The 24,070-nt window shown below is 38.4% G+C and overlaps 1 protein-coding gene across 11 annotated transcripts in view; it reads left to right on the top strand.

The window, feature by feature from the left end:
• LOC114047173 (targeting protein for Xklp2-like) overlaps nucleotides 1–24,070 on the top strand; it is a 64,238-nt gene that overhangs the window by 25,805 nt on the left and 14,363 nt on the right. For all 11 annotated transcript variants that reach the window (XM_027867963.1, XM_027867961.1, XM_027867955.1 and 8 more), the window contains 8 exons: nucleotides 201–339; nucleotides 5,919–6,047; nucleotides 7,366–7,485; nucleotides 7,734–7,849; nucleotides 8,433–8,584; nucleotides 9,935–10,106; nucleotides 16,742–16,880; nucleotides 17,899–18,115. In XM_027867963.1, coding sequence (XP_027723764.1) covers nucleotides 201–339; nucleotides 5,919–6,047; nucleotides 7,366–7,485; nucleotides 7,734–7,849; nucleotides 8,433–8,584; nucleotides 9,935–10,106; nucleotides 16,742–16,880; nucleotides 17,899–18,115 — 1,184 coding nt within the window. The remainder of the gene's footprint in view (nucleotides 1–200; nucleotides 340–5,918; nucleotides 6,048–7,365; nucleotides 7,486–7,733; nucleotides 7,850–8,432; nucleotides 8,585–9,934; nucleotides 10,107–16,741; nucleotides 16,881–17,898; nucleotides 18,116–24,070) is intronic.

The raw sequence follows: 24,070 nt of genomic DNA, 5'->3' as shown, positions 1-24,070 counted from the left end.
TCTATGAAGGAGATCCATAGACCTCACCAGACCACCAAAGGAGTCCAGGGGCCCATACACAAAAAAAGAAGAGTCCCTGATCTACAGCACTTTTTTACTCTTCTTTTGTCTTACGTCTTTGGTTTCCTCTGCTGACTCTGTGTCTAATACATACGTAGATACATATGCATGACTCTTTGTTCTTCCATTTCTCACTGTAGTTGCCAACACTTATGTGGAAACAGAGAATCCGTCAGAAGAATGTGCTCCATCAACTGCTTGCGACTCACTAGGCTTCCAGGAAACTACATCCAAAAATGCCCCTGTTTTGGGATCCCTTGTTCCAGGCCAGTCCCAAAGGTAACACTAGTGCTTGGGAGCCAAGGATGGGTTCAGATGTAAAGGCTGGGCTTAAGCTGACAGAGGCAGCACATCTCTACTGAGCCCTGGACACCTGGGGATTGCACTTCCTAGGACAGATAGTGCCTCTGTCCTCTTCTCCTGGGGCTGTCTCCTGCCTGTCCTCCTTTGCTCGTCCCTTCTCTCCATGCTTGGAATGGATTCTCCCCATCACTCCCTGCCCCGATCTTTCTCTATAGTTCTTCTTGTCCTTCAAAACTTGATTTAGTTGGCTTCTCCATGAAGATTTCTTTGATTCTCTTCTCCTAACCCTTGGAAATGCTTTTTCCATCCTCAAATATGCCCCAACTCTACTTTGTGTCCTATTTATTTGTAGGTGGTGTTCCTCTTCCCATTACCATTTGGTACCTGAAGGCAAGAATTTGAAGCCAAGAACTTGGGTATATCCTTAGCACCTAGCACAGGACTTAAAACGTCTGAGAGACAATTAATTAAATGCTTGTTTAACTGAATGACACACTCAATAACTTTTTGCCATAAGAATTAAGCTGCACTTGAAGATTCTTTATGTTCTAACAGAGTATTGTAATAGAGTGTCTACATTCAAATTGAATTTTTGTTGTCTCGTTTCCTGTCTGGTAATAAAATCCCCCTGCAATTTACAGGTCCAAGGGCCTGTTTATTGAGTTGTGTGAGTTGGTGCCATCCTAACATGCCCCCCATGTATTTTAAACTAAACTCAAGGAAGCAGGAAAGCAGAGCGTTTTATTTTTTTATAGCATAGCTAGGTGGAAGAAATGACGGATTAATGGTGCTGGGAACCGATGTCCGCAGGGCACGTGACACTGTGACTGCTATTGCTTAAGTGCAGCATTTACTAGCTCAGAAAAATCACATTTTGGGAAGAGTCTCAGTCTTACTTTCTTTCAGATTGAATCAGAAGACGCCAAACAGACTGGAGTACATGGCAGCGGTCTCACTGTTCTTTGTTGGATGTTCGTGGGGCTTTTTAGAATTATGAGGTCGTGCACCTAGAACTGGAAGGCTCCTCAGAAACTCTGTGGTCCAACCACCTCATTTTACATATCAAAAAACTGAGGCTTGCAAGGGCTAAGTGGTTTGCTCATGTCTATAGAAGTAGAAAACATCAGAGGCTGGATTTAAACTCAGGTCCTCCGACTCTCAAGCCATTTCCCTTTCTACCACAGCTACTGGTTTTCATGGTTTGTTGTCTTGGGTAGGCCAAGACTCAAACCTGACAGAAAGAGGCTAGGAGCAGTTCTGTTGGCATCTTTAGTTCCCTCTTAAATGTTTCATTTTGTCTTTGACAGAGATCTGTCATGTGGTTACCATCAAGATATTCCCCTTTTCTAGTCATATCCTGGATATCCTTCAGGGAGAGAGCAGGGAGGCAGGAAGGATGGCACATACAAACAAGTTTCTACTTTATTTTCACATGTGTTCAAGTAATAGGCTAAGAATAACTAAAACCCTGTTAGCCACAGTAAAGAATGAGAGTTTTTTTTTCTTTTAATATCGCCATAAGAGAGGTTAGTTTGTACCTAACTCATGCTTTACTGTGAATGTGTAATAGGTTTTAACTTTTGATTAGTTAGCTAATAAGCATTTATTAAGTGCCTACTATGTACCAGGCATTGTACTAAGTGCTGGGGATACAAAAAGTGGCAAAAGACATCCCTGTCCCTAACAGGACACAACAAGCAAACAAATATACAAACCAGCTACATCCAGGATAAATAGGAAATAACAGAGCCACTAGAATTCAGAGGGATTGGAAAAGGCTTCCTGTGGAGCATGGGATTTTAGCTGGGACCTGAAGGAAGCCAGAGAATCCCAGGGAGAACATTCCAGGTGGCTGGGGACAGCCAGGGGAAATACCTGGAGCCAGAGTTGGAATGCAGAGGAGATACGGACGGGTCAGATGAATGGGTGGGAGGTGTATTCAAGAGATGTTGCAAAAGTGAAATCAACAGACCTTGGCAACAGATGGGCTGTGGGGGTTGGCGCAGTGAGAGATAGTAAGGAGTCAGAATGACTTCTAGGTTTTGAACCTGAGGGTCTGGGAGATGATATTGCCCTCCACAGAAAGGGGGAAGTTAGGAGGGTGGAAATTTTAGGGGGAAAGATAATGAATTTGGTTTTGGACTTGTTGAGTTAAGATGTCACAGAATGCTTTGGGTACACACAGCTTTCCCAGCCCTGCAAAGGGCCTTCCTTGTGTTGGCTGAGTAGAGCCTCTTAGTTTTACCCTGTGTGATTTTTTGCTCCCTTATCCTAAGAAATGTTTTCCTGCTGATTATTTTACTTTATTGTATTACCTGGCCTCTTTTGAAATGTATTTTATTGATGATTTTGTAAATATCATTGTCATTTCCTTCTTAAACCCTTTCCCACCTCCCAGTGGAACTGTCCTTTGTGAGAGATATAGTCAAACAAAACAGATTGACACATTGGCTAGTCCTGAAAATGTATCTTGGATTTCCTTGTGCTCATTCACCCAGGTTTCAGTGGGCTTACTTGTCCCTTATAGCCCTCAGGCCCTTTGTGGCTGTGGTGTCATGGTACTATTCTCTTCCACTAATCTGCTGTATAACATTAAGAAACATTTTATCGTGGATGTACAAGTTGTGTAGCAAATATTGAAATCAAGAAGAGACTTAATAAAGCACTTTGGTATTCCCCGAGAATTGTGATCTTGCTGATGTGGATATAACTTATTTTCTTTTTGAATATATTTTTTAAGATTTTTGAATATTTTATTTTTTCCTCAATTACATTTCTAGTTTTGAGTCTCAACTTCCCTTTCTCCTTCACTCCTCCTCCTCCTTGAGACAGCAAGCCATTTGATATAGGTTATCCGTGTTTAATCATGAAAAACATTTCCATGTTAGTCGTGTTGTGAAAGAAAACACTGACCGAGGACGAAGAGCACACACAAAAATAAAGAAAATGAAAAATAATATCCTTTGATCTGCATTCAGACTCCATTAGTTCTTTCTTTGAAGGTGGATAACATTTTTCATCATGAGTCCTTTGGAATTTTCTTGGATCATTGTATTGCTGAGAAGAGCTGAGTCACTCACAGTTGATCATTGTACAGTATTGCTGTCACTGTGTACAGTGTTCTCCTGATTCTGCTCCCTTTACTTTGCATCCGTTCATATAAGTCCAGGTTTTTCTGAAATCACCTTGCTTGTAATTTCTTATAGCACAATCTTATTTTATCACAATCATATACTACAACTTGTTCAGCCATTCCCCAATAGATGGGCATCCCCTCAATTTCCAATTTTTTGCCACCATAAAAAGAGCTTCTATAAACATATTTGTACAAATAGGACCTTTTCACATTTTTTTTGTCCTTTGATCTCTTTGGGATACAGACCTAGTAGTAGTATTTCTAGATCAAGGGGTATGTACAGTTTTATAGCCCTTTGGGCATAGTTCCCAAATTGCTCTCCAGAATCGTTGGATCGGTCCACAACTCCATCAACAGTGCATTAGTATCCCATTTTTTCCCATATCCCCTCCAACATTTGTCATTTTCCTTTTCTATCATATTAACCAATTTGTTAGGTGTGAGGTGGTACCTCACAGTTGTTTTAATTTGCATTTCTCTAATCAGTAGTGATTTAGAGCATTTTTTCATGTGACTATGGATACCTTTGATTTCTTCATCTGAGAACTACCTGTTCTTATCCTTTGACCATTTATCAATTGGGGAATGACTTATATTCTGATAAATTTGACTCAGTTCTCTATATATTTGAGAAATGAGGCCTTTATCAGAGACATTTTCTGTATTTTCCCCTCAGCTTTCTGCTTTCTTTCTAATCTTGGCTGTGTTGGTTTTGCTTGCTTTGCTTTTTTAAATTTAATGTAATCAAAATTATCTCTTTTACATTTTATAATGCTTTCTCTCTCTCCTTTGATCATAAGTTTTTCCTTTCTCCATAGATCTGACAGGCAAACTATTCCATGCTCCCCAAATTTGATTATGGTATCACTCTTTAAGTTTAAATCATGTACCCATTTTGACCTCCTGTTATATGGTATAAGGTATTGGTCTATACCTAGTTTCTGCCATACTCTTTTCTAGTTTTCTTAACAGTTTTTGCCAGACAGTGAATTTTTATCCCAAACTCTTGAATCTCTGGGTTTATCAAACACTAGATTATTATGTACCTAATCTATTCCACTGATCCATCACTGTATTTCTTAGCCAATACCAAATTAATGATTACCACTTTATGATACACTTTGAGATCTGGTGCAGCTAGGCCACCTTCCTTTACTTTTTTTTTTTTCTCATTAATACCCTTGCTATTTTGTTTTTGGTAGAATTCACTTATGAATCCATCTGGCCCTGAGGACTTTTTCTTAGGGAGTTCACTGATGGTTTGTTAAATTTCTTTTTCTAAGATGGGATTATTTAAGTATTCTATTTTCTTTTTTCTTAATTTGGGCCATTTGTATTTTTATAAATTGTCAAATTTATTGGCATATAATTGGGCAGAATAGCTCCTAATAATTACTTTAATTTCTTTTTCATTGGTGATGAATTCACCCTTTTCATTTTTGATACTGATAATTTGGTTTTCTTCTTCCTTTTTTAAAAATCAAATTAACCAGTGGTTAATTCTATTAGTTTTTTTCTCCCCATAAAAGCAGCTCCTAGTTTTATTAGTTCAATAGTTTTCTTTTGATTTTGCTAATTGCTCCTTTGTTTTTCAGGATTTCTGGTTTGGTGTTTGAGGATTTTTAATTTGTTCTTTTTCTAGTTTTTTAGTTTTATGTCTGATTCGTTGATCTGTTCTTTCTCTATTTTACTGATGTAAGCATTTAGAGATAAAAGTTTTCCCCAAAGTACTGCTTTGGCTGCATCTCATAGAGTACATACAACTTTTAAGAACCTAAATTTCTATTGTGAAACGTTTCATATGAAAGGCAAACCCTTTATACCCTTCATGCAGTGTTCACAAGAATATCTTTGACATTAATAACCTATAGTTAACACATACCTTGTGTAACTGTGACCATGGGCTGATGCATCTTGGGACTTCTGTTCCCTCATTGTCAAAAAGAGATCATTAGATTAGATAATTTCTGAGGTTTTTGCAAGCTCTAAAATGTTATGATTGTGTTCTAGAAGCCACTGTTAAGACTAAACAAGAAGAGATTAAATTATTAGGATAAAAACCACATATGTCTTCACTAGGTAAGAAATAAATCCCTACTCCTGGTACACTTGGGGCAGCTAGGTGGCATGGTGGAGAAAGTGCTGGGCCTGGGGTCAGGAGGACTCATCTTCCTCATCTTCCTCATCTTCAAATCTGGCTTCAGACACTTCCTAGCTGTGTGACTCTGGGCAAGTCACTTAACCCTGTTTGCCTCAGTTTCCTCATCTGTAAAATGAGCTGGAGAAGGAAATGGCAAACTGCTCCGGTATCTTTGCCAAGAAAATCCCAAATGGAGTCACAAATAGTTGGACATGACTGAAAAACTACTGAACAATAACATTAGTACATTGTATCAGCTCTTGCTGATTTCTTCTCCAGGGTGACTAGGAACTTGTCTGCCCAGAAGAAGTTGGAACAGCGGCAGAAACATCAGCTCAGAATGAAAGCAGAAAGACACCCTGTTTCCGTGGTCAGTGATGAAATGCCTCCCTCCAAGAAAATGAAAGTGTGAGTAGCCAGTGGGTTGGGTTTTTCCTACTTTAGGTGACATTGCTTGTCCCTTAATCTTATACTCAGGCGAGAAGTAACCTTTCCTTTGACTGCATTTTTTGGGAGGGCAATTGGAATTTGCTTTTGCATTTAGTAAGTATTACTGCCAATGTAAGGTCCACTTGTCTCAAGTAGACTTGCTATAGTCACTGAGTGTTCTGGGGACGCTGATGAAATGGTAGCTAAACTGAGAGTTAAATGAATTAATTGGTGAAAACATACCTATTTCCTAAAAATTGGGAAATTCAAGGCATGCCTAACTATGCATGCACTGTTGACTGCCCTCTTCTCCTGGATATTCTTTTGTCTCTGGATTTTTTTGTCAGACATTACTATCTCTTGCTTCCCCTCCTACCTGTCCGACTGCTCCTCATTCTTCTTTGTTGGATCATTATCCATGTGATGCCCACTAATAGTATGTGTACCCCAAGGCTGTGTCCTGGGCCCTCTTCTCTGGTTGTTCTTTATCATCTCACTTGGTGATCTCATCAGCTTTCCGGAGTTCACTTACCAAATCTGTGCATATGACTCCTAGATCTATATATCCAGGACTAGTCTCTCTGCTGAGTTCTGATTTCACATTATCAGCTGTCTATCAGGCATTTCTAGCTACTCGGTGGTCCCATAAGCTTTCCAAATTTGATATGTCCTAAACAGAGTTCATCTTTCTTCCTCACACCTCTCCTTCTCCCGAACCTTCCTTTCTATGGAAAGCACCATCATCCCTCCAGTCTCCCAGATTCACAACTTTGGTGTCATCCTTAACTCTTCAGTCTCCTATACCCAACACGTACGGTCATTTACTAGATCTCATTGACTGTTTACTTCCATAGAGTGTCTGCCTTCTCTCCTCTTCTCTCTAGTCACACAGCCCCCATGCTAGCGTCTGGCTCAGACTTCCCTAGGGTCCTCTTCCTCCTTACCAGTGCCTCTTGGAATCTCTAGGTTTCTTCAGGACTCAGTTCAGGCTTCCTCTTCTACATGAGGACTTTCTTCCTCTCCCTAAGTGCTTGTGTTCTCCCCTGCCTCCCCCTAAGGTTGCCTGTGATCTGTTTTCTGTGTGGCTTATGTAGATTCTCTTGCCTATTAGAATGTAGACTCCTCAAGAGCAGGGACTCTTTCACATTAGTCTTTGTATCCCTAGTACCTAGCACTGTGACTTACACTAGGAGGTACTTAATAAATGCTTGTTTATTTTGATTATGCTTTGACTGATTTTATGCATGTCTCTGGGCAGATCGAATACATTGTCTGCTTTTGTCCTTTTGAACTCTAGCACTGAGGGCAAAAGTAAGCCCATGGAAGGTAGTGCTTCCAAAAATTTTGCCCAGAAGAGTGAGCCTTCTCTGGGACGACCCGCAGGCAGAATAGCTGTGTCTTGCACACCACCCATAAGGTGAGTATCTTTCCTTGCTGGTAATCGAGCTGTCTATCAGGCTCGTGGATTCCTTTAGAAGTCTGAGTGGGTGGTGACTTGATGGTTTCCAAATGAGCCTTGACCTGTTATGGTGACCTTAATGAAAATGTATCTGGATTCATGTTTCAGGGCTTTGGAAATGACCTTTCAGGATCATTTGAGTGTTAGCATCCTTTGTCCTCTCTCAGTCCCATCTTTATTTCTGACTAGCTTGATTTGCCTTTCAGGAAGAAGGTTCTGAAAAGTACAGAAGAACAAGAGTTGGAGAAGAGACTCAAGATGCAACAGGAGGTGGTAGAGATGCGTAAGAAGAATGAAGAGTCCTTGAAAATAGCTCTAGCAGGTATGGGTCAGCTCTGCTTCAGTCTCATTTGTGATTGCTTCTGTTCGGCATTCCTCTAGTGTGAATGGAGATTTTTATAGGAAAGGCTTCCTATGATATATGGGAAGGAATCCATCTCAGGATCCACACCCCTGAGTCTGTATAAGTAGGGTATGATTATTAAAGCACTGAGACTAAATGTGTTGTACTGCTAACTGTAGCACCACAATTTGCCCTCTAAACGTTGATCTTCTTGAGGATTCTTAGAAAGTTTGATCTAGATGAGAGAAGGAGGAGTAAAACTAGTTCTTGGAACAATTACCAATAGTGTTACCTGGTAGTGGAAACATGATGCCTTTTCAAGAATAAGGCAGAACTGGGAGGACTAAAGCCTGACTTGTTCTGTCCTTTGGCAGTATCCACAAAGACACCGTCTAGAAGGCTGAGTCTAACCAGCTCAAAGTGCCAGTGACAGGTTAGGAAGCTGGCAGTATTATATGTCTCTGGGTCAACAAGTTAAGAGTGTTGGTTGACCAGTATTCTCTGCTCATGGTGGTTACATTCCCAAAGTTTTGGGTTTACTTTTTTTGTCTACTCCATCCAGGGCAGCCTCTGAAGAAAACAGTCAGCCAAGTAACCAAGTCAGTTGACTTCCACTTCCACACAGATGATAGGATCAAACAGCACCCGAAGAACCAGGAAGAATACAAAGAGGTGAATTTTACATCTGAACTTCGGAAGCATCCTCCATCCCCGGTAAGGTGATAGGCAAAGTGAGCCCCAGTTACCAATGTATTCAAAGGGACGTTGGATTATTATTCTAGGTAATTATTAATTAAATCTCAGAGGAGATTTCTAGGAGTAAAAGTAGAGATATGTAGGTTAACACCATTGCCAGTCCTTCTGGAAAATAATTTGAAATTGTCCCAAGCACTACACACCCTCTGATCAATCAGGATTACTACTGGATGTCTTTTGAGCATTCCCGGTACCAAGCACTGGTTAGATGGTGGGAGAGTAGTGATTTCAGTGAGAATGGGGCAGAGACCGACATGAGGCAGGACTCTGATGACCTATCTTAAAAGTGATCTTAAGTCACTTTTCTTCTCTAAACCTCAGTTTCATCATCTATGAAATGGAAGTTATCTTTTTATTACTTTCCTCGTGAACAAATTTGCAGTGAGGAAAGTGCTTTATAAACTGTAGAGTGCTATAGAAATGTGGGATATTAGTAATAATATGATAATCCAAGAACATATTATATCAATGTAAACTAATTTAAGTCCAGGATAGAATGAAGACCAAGGAGACCTGGAGTCATTGAGCACATCCAGACCAGATATGGTTAATTAGAAGTATATTCCATGGAGCAGGTGAATCTTAATCAAGTGTCTTACATAGTAATTTACATCATTTGTCTTATGAGATCCTCTACAACAGTCTCATGATGTAAATAGAACAAATGGACTTTATACTTAATTTATATGTGAGGAAAATGAGTCCAAGGTCATACATTAGTAGATGTCAGAGCTGGAACTTGAGTCCAGTTGGCCTGAGGAGTCCATTCTTTTTTCCCACAAAACAGTCATGGCACAGTGACAGATACTGTTCATGGGAAAGGAAAAGAAAGAGTCATGCAGATGCTGTAATAAATGTGGTTAGGATTTCTCTTTCTTAGTAGATACTGATAGAGTATGTAAAGTGATCGGCCTCATTTGCTTTTCTCTGAATATATCTTACCCAAAGAGCTCTAGAATTGGGGTCAGAACAACTAACTTTGACACTAGCCATATTACCTCATGAAAATCGCTTAAACTTATTTGGGCTTGTTCCTCTGCCATAAAATGGAGATAATTTTGTTTGCTCTGACTACCTCACAGTATTGTTATGAGGATAGGGCTTTAGGATTTGGGCTAATCTTATTTTTGAGCCTAGGACTTGTACCACCAGGTCAGGGGTTAAGGCTGCAGCAATCATAGAAACCGCTTTTAAAAAGAAGTGTTTTCAAAACGCTGAAAGGCCATTGCTGTTTTTGTTTTTTTTTTTTTTTGTGGAAAAGTTCTCAAAAGAGATTTGTCATTTTGCGCACATTATCTCTGTCTGCAGGCCCGAGTAGGCAAGGGACCTACCATTGCCAAGCCTTTCAATTTGTCCCAAGGAAAGAAAAGACCTTTTGAAGAAACAGCCTCTACTTATGTCCCTCTGGCACAGCAAGTTGAAGCTTTCCATAAACGAACACCCACTAGGTACCACCTGAGGAGCAAGAAAGATGATGAGGGTAAGTGTTCCCTTGTCTCTAAAATTGGGTGAAAAACTTTTAGTTGAGAGTTTTCCTTTGTTGTTTGTATCTGAAGCATCCATCTGGCTTCATAAGGAACCAATAATACAGAAATTAAAAAAAAAAAGCACATCACTTTGTATAGGTAGCAGACATATGGCATAATGTCTCTCTGACTTCTTGAGTCTGTGACACATCTATAAACTTGTGGTTTGGGGAGGGGTGGTGGTAGGGAATGGTTTCCACCTCTTATTCCCTGACAAGTTCATCCATTTGTTCATAGTACTAAGTCAAATTTCTATAATGCTTTAAGGTTGAAAGATCATGTTTATCACAGTCATCTTATGAGTGGGTAGTACAAGTATTTATCCCCAATTTAGATGAAGTGGAATGTGTCTGATTCCTATAAGTTCAGTTACAGGTCTTGTGACTTCAAAACCAGCTCTCATTCATGTACCGAGACTCTATATATCTTTTTACCCTGGTCATTCTCCTATCTCCGCCTCTTTGTAGCATTGACCAAGGAGAATGAAGAAACCCAGGCAAAAATCAATTCAGTTTCTTAATGTGTGACTTGGAAAGGTAACATTTTGTCCAAATAAATTAACACAGGATCTCACGTCCTAGAATCTCACTGTACTTTTGTATTGATCTCATATAGACTTTGTAACACTGTTGAGTAACACAGACAAGGAGGTTCATATACTGTTTTATTGTAAACTTCAGTGCATCTCTGAAAGACTTCAACAATGTGGGTATTCTTTGGAAAGGGATACTTTGCAGCCCACCTGCACTTTGTTGGCCTGTGAGCTTCTTGTTGGGTCCTCCCATAACTCCCAGAGGATCATCTAGCACGGGTGTCAGAGGTCTTCAAAGTACTCCATGAATGCCATTGTAGCCCTTAGACTGTTACCTTTCTGTCATTATTTTAAAAGTTTACCTCCTTTTCTAGTCATATGTTTAATAAAATTAACTGACATTCATGTAGTGCTTTAAAGTTCACAGACATTTTATACATAACTCATTGGAGCCTCACAACAGCCCCATGAGATAGATGCTACAGGTAGTAGTATCTCCATCTTACAGAAACTGAGGCTTAGTGAGTTCATTGGCTGCCTGTGGTTACACTGCTACAAGTATCAGAGATGAGATTTAAGTCCAGCTCATCTGGAGTGTAAGAATAATATTATTAATCCACCCAAACATATTGCTTCTCCATTTCCTATACCATCTCTTTTATGCTACTTCTTACACATAAACCATCATTGCTAACAATCCACTGGTATGCCTTGTCATTGTTCTCTGAAGTCACTCTTAATTTTAATTCTTTTATTTTTCCTTCTTAATTTATTTTTAGTTTTCAACATTCACTTCCACAGGCTTTTGAGTTATAAATTTTTCTCCTCCTCCCTCCCCATGACAGCGTGTGCAATCTGATATAGGCTCTACATATACATTCCTATTAAACACATTTTCACATTAGTCATGTTGTAAAGAAGAATTAGAACCAATAGGAGGAATCATAAGAAAGAAGAAACAAAACAAAACAGAAGGGGAGAAAAAAGAGCAAGTAGTATGCTTTGATCTGCATTCAAATTCCATAGTTCTTTCTTCGGATGTGGATAGCATTTTCCATCTTGAGCCTTTTGGAGTTGTCTTAGATTCTTGCATTGCTGAGAAGGGTTAAGTCTATCAATATTAGTCATCGCACAACGTGGCTGTTACCGTGTACAACGTTCTCCTGGTTCTGCTCACTTCACTCAGCATCAGTCCATACAAGTCTTCTCAGGTTTTTTTGCAGTCTGCTCATCATTTCTTATAGCACAGTAGTATTCCTCTTAATTTTAATTCTTCAAAGAATAATGTTCCATGGTTTGCAGCTACAGACAGTTCTCACTTTATGTAAATTCACATTACACAAATTCAGCTTTACATAAAGAATTCTGAAAGAAATCCATAGTCCAAAAAAAACCAAACCTGTGAAAGCTTTACTATGCTCTCTTGCTGTTTCTGACCCTCGTCTTAACACTCCACAGCCTTCCCCTTCCTCCTATGTGAAAGTAAAAGAATGGCTAGGGGCGGGGAAGGTTGGCTTGAGACCTCTGCACTCTGCCCACCCACCTGTATGTTCACCCCTATCTGTCTGTCATCCAAACTGTTTGTATGCTACATTGCTGGAAGAGAAATCAGTGATAAAAAGAGGTGGTTTTGTGTCAGGGAGCAACTAGAGATTGTTGAAAGTGCAGTGTAAATTCCCAAGTATAATTCAGCTGACCCTCTTTCTATTCGTTTCTGGCCCTAGCTCATCATTCATCTACAGTGCCTGTCCAAGATTCATGTTCAGATGAACTGATTCAGTGGGCTCTGTCCAACTTCATATCCTAGTCTAGACAACAGGGACTTCTTCATCCATTTGAATTTTCCTGTGTAGATTCTTAGACTTCACACTTGAGTGGTTTGGGATCAAACTGACAACTTTGTGTGATGTCCTGGGCCTGTCTACAAATGGGTATGTGGAGCACCATGTCATGCTAGTCAGTAAATATTTATTATGCATCTAGTCTGTGCCAGATAACGTACTAAGGGTTGAGGATACAAAGAAAGGCAAAACCCAGTCCGTGTTCTCAAGGAGCTCACAGTTCAGTGAAGGAGAAAACATGCAAACAGTTATGTAAAAGCAAGATACATGCAGGCTAAATTGGAAATGATCAACAGAGAGAAGGCACTAGAATTATGGGGCATTGGGAAAAGCTTCCTTTAAAAGGTGGGGTTTTATCCAGAACTTGAAGAAGCTGGGAAAGTTGGGAAGGGGAGATGGAGAAGAAGAGCAGAGTATGTGCAGGGATGTAAGGGATTAGAAGACTGGAAGACTAGTCAGGGAGCTTGGACGTGAAGGACTCAGATGTGAACACCACAAAGTTTTCTGTTTGATCCTAGAGGTGATAGGGAGTAACTGGAGTTTATTGAGAGAGAGAGAGAGCGCCTGTCTGTGTGTATGTGTATGTGACAATCAGACCTACACTTCAGGAAAATTACTTTGGCAGTTGAATGAAAGATGGATTGGAGTGGGGAGAGAGTTGACGCAGGCAGACCCAACAGCAGGCTGCTGTGGTAGTCCAGGAGTGAGGTGATGAGGGCTTGTACCAGACTGGTGGCAGTGTCAGGAGAGAAGGGGACGTATGCGAGAGATGTTATGAAGGTGAAATTTAGGGGTCTTGGCAAAAGATTGGATCTGAGGAATGAGAAATAACAAGGAGTCAAGGATGACACCTACTTGTTACGTAGGTGACCCCAGGTGACTGGAAGGCAGTAGTCCCCTCAGCAGGAAGAGGGGAAGGTTTTTTAGCGGAAGATGAGTTCAGTTTTGGACATGTGTTTAAATTGCTCTTTGATTTTTATTCTGTGCTGGAGATCTAACATAAAAAGGGTAAACATCTTTGTTGAGGATATTTCTCTCTTTTTTTTAACATCTTTGATATTGATAATAGAAGATTATTGTTACATATTAACATATAAAAGTGGCTTATCCATTGGAGGAGACTCTTTAATGCTGCATTTTTCTCTATAGAGTCAAGTCCTCTTAGTAAAACACAATGTATCTTATGTTCTATATATACCTTTCAGTTGTTTGTGTGACTGGAGCTGTACTCTGCCATAGAAAATCACTCATCAGTGCCTTATTGTTCCCTTCTGATATTTTCTTTAAAATACCCTCAGTACGTATATTGACTATTCTCATAAAAATTTTATAGAGATTAGAAAATAGGCCTGTGGCTCAGTAGTTATTGATTAGTTGGCCTTTTTTGGGTAAATCAGATCATCCATGATTTCCTCCATTTATTCAGGATCTTCTAGGTGTCTTGAAAATCAGTCCCTCAAAACTGTTTACCTTTCAGCGTGGATTTTTTTTTTCTGTGTATACTTGATCTGATTTAACTATTCTTCCTGTGTTTATCATCTTTACTTCCATTTTCACTTTCTCATATAGTTTAGTCTTGAATCGTTGGAGTCCATGTGGTAGTTCTACTGTCAATAGTGATGAGCATAATTTGTTATAGAATAGATGACAATTGGTTACATATTTCTTTCTGTATTTTTTTTCTCCCTGGTTTCATTTATATATGATCCTAGGATCACAGTTTTAGAACAAGAAGGGACCTTAAAGGTCATCTTGCCCAACCCATTCATGTTGTTGCTGAGGAAACTGAGAAGCCAGAAGGGCTAGTAACCTGCTCAAGGTTATGCAACTAGTAAGTTCGAAATAGTTTAGAGTCTCACTTCAAGGAAATGTTTTTCTTTTCACTATTCTTCACTGTTATAAGAGATAATAATAACAATCCAGCATTTATATAGCACTTTAAGGTTTGCAAAGTGCTTTATAAATATTCCCTCCTTTGATCCTCAAGACAACCCAGAGTGATAGGTGCTATTATTATCATCCCCATTTATTCAGTTTTAAGGAGTCATGTTTGTTTATTGATTTGCACAGGGCTGCAGGTTGGAAATTAGCAATCTATAATGTGCCCCATTGTCAGTCAGTCATAAGGTATTTTGTTTGGAAAATGGAAGAGACTCATTTGAAAATCTTTCAGTGGAACTTTTCACAAGAGAAATGAAATTTTAAAAAAATTTCTAACAAATGAATCAGTTTTCTTTTCCAATCTTGTCCTTTCCCTTTGAATAAAAAGAAAGAAAAGCAAAACTTTTGTAACAAGTATGCATAGTTGAGCAAAAACAAATTCCCTCATTGGCCATATTCAAGAACTTCATGTCTCATAATGCACTCTGAGTCCACCCCGTCTTTGTCAGAATATAGGTAGTAGTTGTTATCACTGGTCTTCAGGAATCATGGATGATAGTTGTATTTGTTAGAATCCTTAAATCTTTCAAAGTTGTTTCTCTTTTACAATGTTGTTATTGTATAAATTGATCTTTTGGTTCTGGTCACTTTGTCTCTGCATCATTCATAGAAGTCCTGTCAGGTTTCTCAGAAGCTGTACCTTTCCTCCTTCCTTTTACAATATAGTATACCATAATTTGTTTAGCTCTTCTCTAGTTGCTGGGTAAAATTTACCCCTTTCTTCCCTTAGTTTATAGTTTTTTTTGCTACCACAAAATGAGCTCTGAAAATAAAAGAAAGTTCTCTTAATGAAACTAGGATTGATAGCTATTCTTTTTCCCCCATATATTATTTTGTTCATGGGTTTGGCAGGTTAGTTCAACTTGGAAATTTGAATGGCATTTAGTTTTGATTTCTAAAATAAATTATGATTAAAAGAATGTTGTCTGTTGCTAAATATGTCGAGACCTTTATAAAAGAGACAAATGTGGTGTAGTTGAAAGATCATTGTACTTACAGGACGGGTTCGAATCCTGCCAGGTAGTCTGTGACCTTGCACAAATTGATTCATCTCTCTGATTCTCAGTTTCCTAAGGAGGTTGACCTAGATGACGTGGAAGATTCCTTCCAGCCCTGCACAATCATGTGATACCTGAAGATCCTCAGGGCTACTGATTTTAAAAGCACTTATCTTCTTTGAGTTGTGTATCAGTATATGTGTTAATTTGTTTCATTTGTATTATCCCACCCAATTACTTGTTCCCTAATGTGAGCTAATGGAATGTTAGGCTTCTTAAGGGCAGGGGCTAGTGTGTTTTTGTTTTTATATTCTCAGTACCTAGTACTGTACATAGCACATAATAGAAACTTAATAAATGTTTACTGAATGAATTGATAGAATTGATAGAATGAATTGATAGAATACTTACTGCAAGGTAACTGACTTTGGGTTTTATTTTATAGTGAAAATGTCTCACATTCACAGTACCAAGAGTTAAACTGAATTCTTTGCACCTTCTACCTCCTTTCCTAGTACTTTGCTACTGTCACTGCAGAGACAGAAGGGGGTTGCACGGGACCCAGGGATGTTTGGTATTTTTAATTGATTCATGGGTTGCTGTAGCCACAAAATTCATCACTTAGTGGCCAAGTGATGAGTGACAAGCCTTTACTAACTTGGGCTGATCCTTCGACCTGCTCGTTATTTCTGTAAATGGTTTTATATTCTCTAATCCAAGGGCCTGTAGGGTCATGTAAAAGGTAATAAATAGGCAGAGTGGTAGTTTTAAATAATTGTGTAAATGGAGGGACCACTGAAGTAAAAAAAATCCCGTATTTGACTTTAGAAAGTTAATTTTTTTTCTTTGATACAAATATCTATTTCCTGGGAATTTACAGTACTGAGAATAGTCACTGGGCATTGAAAGACATTTTCTTGAATCTGAATGAATAAAGATATTATTTGTGGTGATCATAAGCAGAGTAGTAGAAAGTGATGATAAATGTGGAAACCTGCATTAGCCACTGGGGGTAGAAATAATCTTAATACAAGTGACTCTTGTTTGTTTTATAGTAAAAAGAACATTGATGTTTTATATAAATCAGAAGCTTTTCCCCCTGAGTGGAATGATAGATTGGATGCTAGTGAAGACTGCTAAAATATGCTAAGGCACCGTCTGCTTCCGACAGTTATCCATAGAAAGATGTCTGTGTTGTGACCTGGACATAACCTAGCTGGAGGCCCACCTGATGATGGCAGGGAATCCAATGATACTTTTGTGGTTTCACTTTGTAGGTCTGTTACCCTCCAAACCATCAGTGCTCAAGATAACAAATCCACAGACTCCTGTATTTAAAACTAAGCAGCGCACAAGGCCTGTAACGTGCAAGAGCACAGCCGAGTTGGAAGCAGAGGAACTTGAGAAAATCCAACAGTAAGTCTCCACAGAACTGTGGAAAATCTAGCTCTAGCAGTCGATGCACTTCCTTACCTGGTGGTCTGTGGGAGTCACACTACATGTGACCTTTTCTCACCTAGCCTCAAGGTGAGGAGCCCAATGACTGAGGCAACAGCTAGGGAGTCAGATTTGAGTTGGGAGAGATGAAGGAAAAGAAGCTAGCTGTTACTTAAGAAAACCATTTGGTATTCTTCCAGGTTAATTTGTGCAAATTTTACTCTTGAGCTGTTATATTAATAGCTTATTTTTGTGTGGTGCTTGGCAGCTACAAAGTGCTTTATAGAGGCCTTATTTGATTCTCACAACTCTGTGAAGCAGATAGGACAAATATTGTTTTACAGATGAGAAAACTGAGGCTTAGTGAGGTTAAGTGCCTTTTCCGTAGCTGTTCAGTTACCAGGAGGCAGAACAGGTCTTCTCACTCTTAAGTCCAGTATTCTTCCCACTAAACTCTGTTTCTAACACCCAGTGTCTTGTTATGCTAATGCCACTCAGTCATCTAAGGTTAAATGTTGTTGAGATGGAATATAGAAAATGTTCTCCTCCTAGTGGTACTATTTATTTTAGTGCTTGTGGAGAAGAGAGAAGCATGTATTTACTTTGAGTAAAGAAGAGTCACATTCTATGAGTAATTAAGTGTTAGGACATTATATAATAATTTTTCCTTTCTAGCAATATTGGTGAATGGTATTACTCTATGTCTGTGTTTATTGATACTTTAATAAAGTTTAAAATATGCTATTTATGAAGAGAAATCTCCATGATGATTGTTTCTGTCTTTGACACCATCTTTTTTTGGGGGGGGGGGTTAGGCAATGGGGTTAAGTGACTTGTCCAGTGTCACACAGCTAGTAAGTGTTATGTGTCTGAGGCTGGATTTGAACTCAGGTCCTCCTGAATCCAGGGCCAGCGCTCTATCCACTGCCCCCACTTTGACACCATCTTTTTTGTTTGTTTGTTTTCCTTTCTTGAAATCCCATTAATTATTCCACAGATACAAATTCAAAGCCCGGGAACTTGACTCTAGAATCCTTGAAGGTGGGCCTATCTTACTAAAGAAACCTCCTGTAAAGCCACCCACTCAGGCTATTGGGTTTGACTTGGAAATTGAGAAAAGGATACAGGAACGAGAGGCAAAGAAGAAGTCAGAAGAAGATCACTTTGAGTTTCATTCTAGGCCTTGTCCTACCAGGATCTTGGAAGATGTTGTGGTAAGAATTTTTTTTTACTTCCTCAAATGCAAGTAAAAGTGTCTGAGAACCAGAAATTGAATAAGATAGGTGGGTACCAACTGGGTGGGATTTGTATTTATGTTTTAGTTTTTAACAAAGTAGGAAGAGGTTGGGGTATGGAATTAATTGGGTCAGGTTAATTGCAATTTCTGGTAGATTTTTTTTTTAAAAGTTTGATAAATAAAGGCCATTCGTTCTTCCTCATTCTGGCATGGAGGTGAGTGACCCTATATTCTCAAAGACTATGTCATCTGTTTGTTAGTAATAATGTTGATATGATGATGAAGAAAATGATTATATAACAAATAATGAATAATAGAATACCTAATGATAATATATTAATACAATGTAGTTATTATGCTATATAATGTATTATATTTATAATTATGTTGTAAATATATAACAAAACCACATTAGTATATTATAATAATTCTTAAATCATAATTATTATAGCCAGCATTTTTACTTCTCTTAAAGGTCTCGAAAAATGTTTTACATATATTACCTCATTTGATCATTGCAACAAACATGTGAAATAGTTGCTATTATTAGCTCCATTCTATAGATGGGGAAACTGAGGCTACATGAGGTTAAATGACTTCTCTGTGGTTTCGTAGTTTGTATGTATCGGAGCTGAGATTCACACTTAGTTTTTACTGACTCCCAACTTCTAGGATCTATCCAAGGTGCTGCCTTCTTTCCTCAAGTCCTAACTGTTCTTGTGGAACTGAAAAAACAAACACTTTCTAATGGATTCATAGTTTTGTTGATTGTACTGGCTTCTAAGGCATTTGTTATCTCAGACTGTTTTTTTTTCTTTTTTTGGTAAATTTATTGTTTATTTTTTAACATTCTTTTAAAATTTTGAGTTCCAAATTCTCTCCCACCATACTACCCCTCCCCCACCCACTGAGAAGGCAAGTAATATTATGTCCATAATACATGTGAAATCATGCAAAACATATTTCCATATTAGCCATGTTTTTACAAAAAAGCAAGAAAAATGTAGAAAGTGAGGAAATTACATTTTAATTTGCCCTCAGAGTTCATCACTTTTCTGTCTGGAGATGGATAACATTTTTCATCATTTGGAATTGTCCTCGATCATTGTATTGATCAGAGTAGTCAGGTCTTTCACAGTCAATCATCATTACAACATTGCTGTTATGTGCACAATGGTATCCTAGTTCTTCTCACTTCACTTTGCATCAGTACATATAGGTTTTGCCATGTTTTTCTGAAACCACCCCCTACTTTGTCATTTCTTAGGGCACGATAGTATTCTATTGTAATCATTTGCCATAACTTGTTCAGTCATTCCCCAACTGATGAGCATCCCGTCAATTTCCAGTCTTTGCCACCACAAAAAGAGCTACTGTATATATTTTTGTACATCTAGGTCCTTGTCCTTTTCCTTTTTCTTTGAGATACAGACCAAGTAGTGATAGTGCTGAGTCAAAGGGTATGCATAGTTTTATAGGTCTTTGAGCATAGTTCCAAATTGTTTTCCAGAATAGTTGAACCAGTTTGCTACTCGACCAACAATTCATTAGTGTACATCAGGCCTGCACAACTTGCGGTCCACCAAAGGATTTCTGGTGGCTCGTAGAAACATAGAGGATGACATCCTTTGCATATAGTAGAGATCCTTTGGTGTGCTGCAGTCAGCCCTCAGACTGCAGGTTGTGCAGGCCTGGTGTACATATTTTCCCCTCATCTACTCCGGCATTTGTTATTTCAGATTGGTTGAGGTAGTACCTCAGAATTATTTTAATTTGAATTTCTCTAATCGGTAGTTATTTATAGCATTTTTTCATATGACTATAGATAGCTTTGACTTCTTCTTCTGAAAACTGCCTGTTTATATCCTTTGGCCATTTATCAAGTGGAGAATGGCTCCTGTTTTTGTAAATTTTGACCTTAGTTCTGTATTCTCTATGTATTTGAGAAATGAGGCCTTAGTCAGAGAAACTTACTGTAAAATTTTTGATATTACTTCATTGTTAGTGGTACCTTTTAGCAAAATGTGGTTTCCCTGATTATCACTTTTAATTAGGTCTGGTTTTGCTTTTGCCTTGTCAGACCTCTTTCAAGCATGTGCACATGAGGCTGTGCAATGATCTTACTTTGATTCTCTGTACTTGTCCAAATTTCTGTATATGATCTTCAGTGTGTATATTCTAGTCTTGATGAATGCAGGTAGACTGGGAATCAGGAGGCTTGGGTTTTAGTTCTGGCTGTGTGACCTTGAGTACATCATTTCTTCTTTTGGGGTCTCTTGCCTCCTCAGTAAAATGAGAGAATTGACTAGATTGCATAAGGCCTCGACAGCTTTGGTATCCTTTTGTTTTCCCTACCAAATCTCTTAGCTTTCTAGCAACTACTGTCTTGTTGTTACGGGGTCCTCTGAAGTTGTCCTTTTGAATTGTCCTATTTTCCAGAAACACTAGACCCAGTAAACTGACCTTTTCTAATCCAACTACCACATATTCATAAGGGATATTCTCTAGCTCAGACCTACATAGTCTGATGGTTTTCATTACTTTTTCCAGTTTAAGTCTAACTTTTACAATAAGCTTATGATCTGAACATTTTATACCATATACCAAAATAAGCAAGCCCCAAATGGGTAAGCAGCCTAAATATAAAATAAAATACTAAAAAAAACTAAAGGAAAATGGAAAGAGATGCCTTTCAGATATATGGTTTTCAGGAAAATGTATATGGGATAGAGGATATGTTTTATTTATATCTTTACATACCTTTCCAGTAGATTATAAACTTCTTAAAGATAGAATACCTGTTCTTAATACTTCTTTGTGTTTCTTGTAGCCAGTTAGCCTAAGGTACAAGCTCAAAGCCTTTTACAGAGGCCTGCCCTCTGTGAACACATTTGTTGATCAGATAAGTTTCATATAACCAGGTCCATTCTGGAGTTGAGAGCAAGGGGGTCCAAATGGACAGATGACTAACATGGGCTGTTAAGATGGAGTATTCTCACTAGCATGATCCTGGATAGCTCTGTATTAAGCTAAAAAATGAGCCATGGACTAAAAAAATGAACTTTTTTTAAAAGGGGTGGAGGGAGACATGAAGCAAACCTTACCTCAGGAAGGTATGCAAGTATGTGCCTGCTAGCCCTGGTCTTCCTACATCTGACTCCTCAATTCAGTTTCAAAATGCCTCTGCTAAAATTATCCCCTCCCTTCACTGATACTACGTGTCTGCCCATATAGTGCCATGAGATTTCAGAATCAAGTTCAAATTTCATTTTCTTACCTTCAAGGCTTTTCAGCATTTCTTGCTCTCCCATTCCTTCTTTACAACTTTTTACCTCTAGCTCATTCCCCAAGCCCAGAGGAAATGAAATTTTAAGTAGAGAGGAATAGCACTTTAAGGGTAGAGAGGAATAGCACTTTAAGGTCACAAAAAAAAAAATAAACAAACTTAGACTCGTAGTTGAAGACACAGCTGAAGTTGAAAGAGTTGGGGCCCTGGGATGATGAAGTTGAAAATGCCTTCAATTCATGATATCTGAGTCTGGACTGGTCTTAGTTTTGCCCACACACGACATTCCATTTCCTTGCTGCTATCTGTCCCCCGTACCTGGAATGCACTTCCTCCTCTCCTCTGTCTCTCTGAATCCCTAGTTTTCTTCAAGGCTCTGCTCAAGCTTCATCTCCTGTGTGGAGTCTTCCAGTCCCTCTGGCTACTGGTGCCTTCTCCCTCTCCTCATTATCTTTTACCTAGTTTTATATAGTTGTATATACATGTTGTGTCGCTTGTATAGATTGTAAGGTTCCGGAAACGGTTTCTCTTTTGTCCCTGTGTCTCCTTTGCCTAGTACATACAATGTTTGTTGGGTGATTGGTAGTCTTTTTAAGCAGTACCAAATAGCTTATTTCACAGGCTATTTATTTCTTCTCTCTCTCTCACCCAGAAAGCCATCCCTTATAACTAAGAATAAAAAAGAGATTTTTTTCCTTCTGTTTTGTTTCTTCTTTCTTGTGGTTCCTCCTGTTGGTTCTAATTCTTCTTTACAATATGATTAATGTGAAAATATGTTTAATGGGAATGTATATATAGAGCCTATATCAGATTGCATGCCGTCTTGGGGAGGGAGGGGGAGAAAATTTAAAACTGAAAAACTTATGGAAGTGATTGTTGAAAACTAAAACTAAATTAATTAAAATTTTAAAAAAGGTACCATAGACCAAAAAAAAAGTAAAAGAAAAAGAGAAAAAAAAAACAGCCCAGCAAAACTGAGTCCAACAGTATATTTAGTGTTCCACATTGATAGTCTCTCACCACTGAAAGAAAGGCATGGTGCTTTCTCATAACTCTCCTCAGTAAAAGGAGAGAATTGACTAGATTCTTTGGACTCAAACTTAGTCATTATAATCACTCAGCATTCAGATTTTTTAGTTCTTTGCATTTCTTTTTTTTTGTAGTTATTATGCATATTATTTTCTTGGTTCTCTTTACTTCAGTATGCATGAGTTCATATAGTACCAAGTAGTTTTGATTACTCCTTTTTGAAATTGGTTTGAGATCTAATAATACTACTTTCCACCTTCCTTACTACTTTTTTTCGTTATTTCTCTTGACCATTGTCATCATTATTACTATTATTATTGATGTTTTGTTCTAAATCGGTTCTTGTGGTCCATGAACTTTAAAAAAAAGTATTACTAGCACATATTAAATTAATAATTAAATAATATTCCATAAATTAATTTAGTAAAAGCTGTTTTAATACGATTTATTTCTTTTGAAATTGCACATATTTTGTTTTATGCTTTTAAAGACATTCTAAGAAGGGGTCCTTAGGCTTTACCAGACTGCCAGAGGGGAAAGTCTACAACACAAAAAAAGTTAAGAACCTCTGCTCTAAATAAAAGATTTTACAATTTTTGTCTAATTCCATACGGTAGCTCCTTGTTAGCCCCTCTTATTTTCAATATGGTCTATCTAGTATTTGTAGGCTTTCTCTGGGAAGAGTAATGACACTTTTCCAGAAGTCTCCCTCAAAGTTATTTTATATACTTTGTATTAGTCTTGATGAGAGACTCTACTATTTAGGAGGGAAGGAATAGTATCTTTTTTTTTTTTTTTTTGAGGCAGTCAGGGATAAGTGACTTGCCCAGGGTCACACAGCTAGTAAGTATGGATTTGAACTCAGGTCCTTCTAACTTCAAGGCTGGTGCTCTATCCACTGCGCCACTTAGCTACCCCGGAGGGAATGGTATAAAGAAATACATCAGGACATTTTAAGTATAAAAAATGTTTTGCCATTCAGTCATCATCTTGAATGCCTACGCTTTTTGGCACTTTCCCGCCATACTCCCCTTAAGGTGGAATTCGACCCTCAATTTTCCATTGTGGTAAACTTCCAAGTACAGCCTTCTGTCTCCTGCACCTTTTATTTCATCAATGTTGCTTTTGCTCAAAATCGTTTTAGGAACCCCTCTTGGAATTGTCTTCAGGTCCAGTGATACTTTTTATAAAAAAAAACTTTTTAAAGTTTTCCTGGTGCCTTTTGTTTTTAGATTAGTTCTCCTTACCTCCCAAGAACCTTCCCTTGAAACAAAGAATAAAGTCTATGACTTGGTTTTTTGTTTTTTGTTTTTTTGTTTTTTTTGAAATTCTAAATGGTGAGGTTGATTTTTGTTTTTTCTCCTGGATGTGGTTACAAAGTACTTATGAGCCATGGCTGGTGAATACAATGGATGAATGAACTAAGTGTGTCAGTAAAATAATGAGACTGATTATCTTGTGTGTATTAAGTGTTGAAAGAGTCATTTAACTCTGTAGAAACTGAATGTCAATGAATGTTCTCTGGGTAGGTACTTAGGAAGGCAAGCAGCTGGTATGTAAGCTTCAGGGCACAGTCTTTGTTCTCCTGGGAGACCTTGTGGTAGACTTGGCTTCTCA

The sequence above is a fragment of the Vombatus ursinus genome, unplaced genomic scaffold (assembly GCF_900497805.2).
Source record: "Vombatus ursinus unplaced genomic scaffold, bare-nosed wombat genome assembly UNPS02014786.1, whole genome shotgun sequence".
Classification (NCBI taxonomy): domain Eukaryota; kingdom Metazoa; phylum Chordata; class Mammalia; order Diprotodontia; family Vombatidae; genus Vombatus; species Vombatus ursinus.
This window is presented reverse-complemented; position numbering and strand designations above follow the sequence as displayed.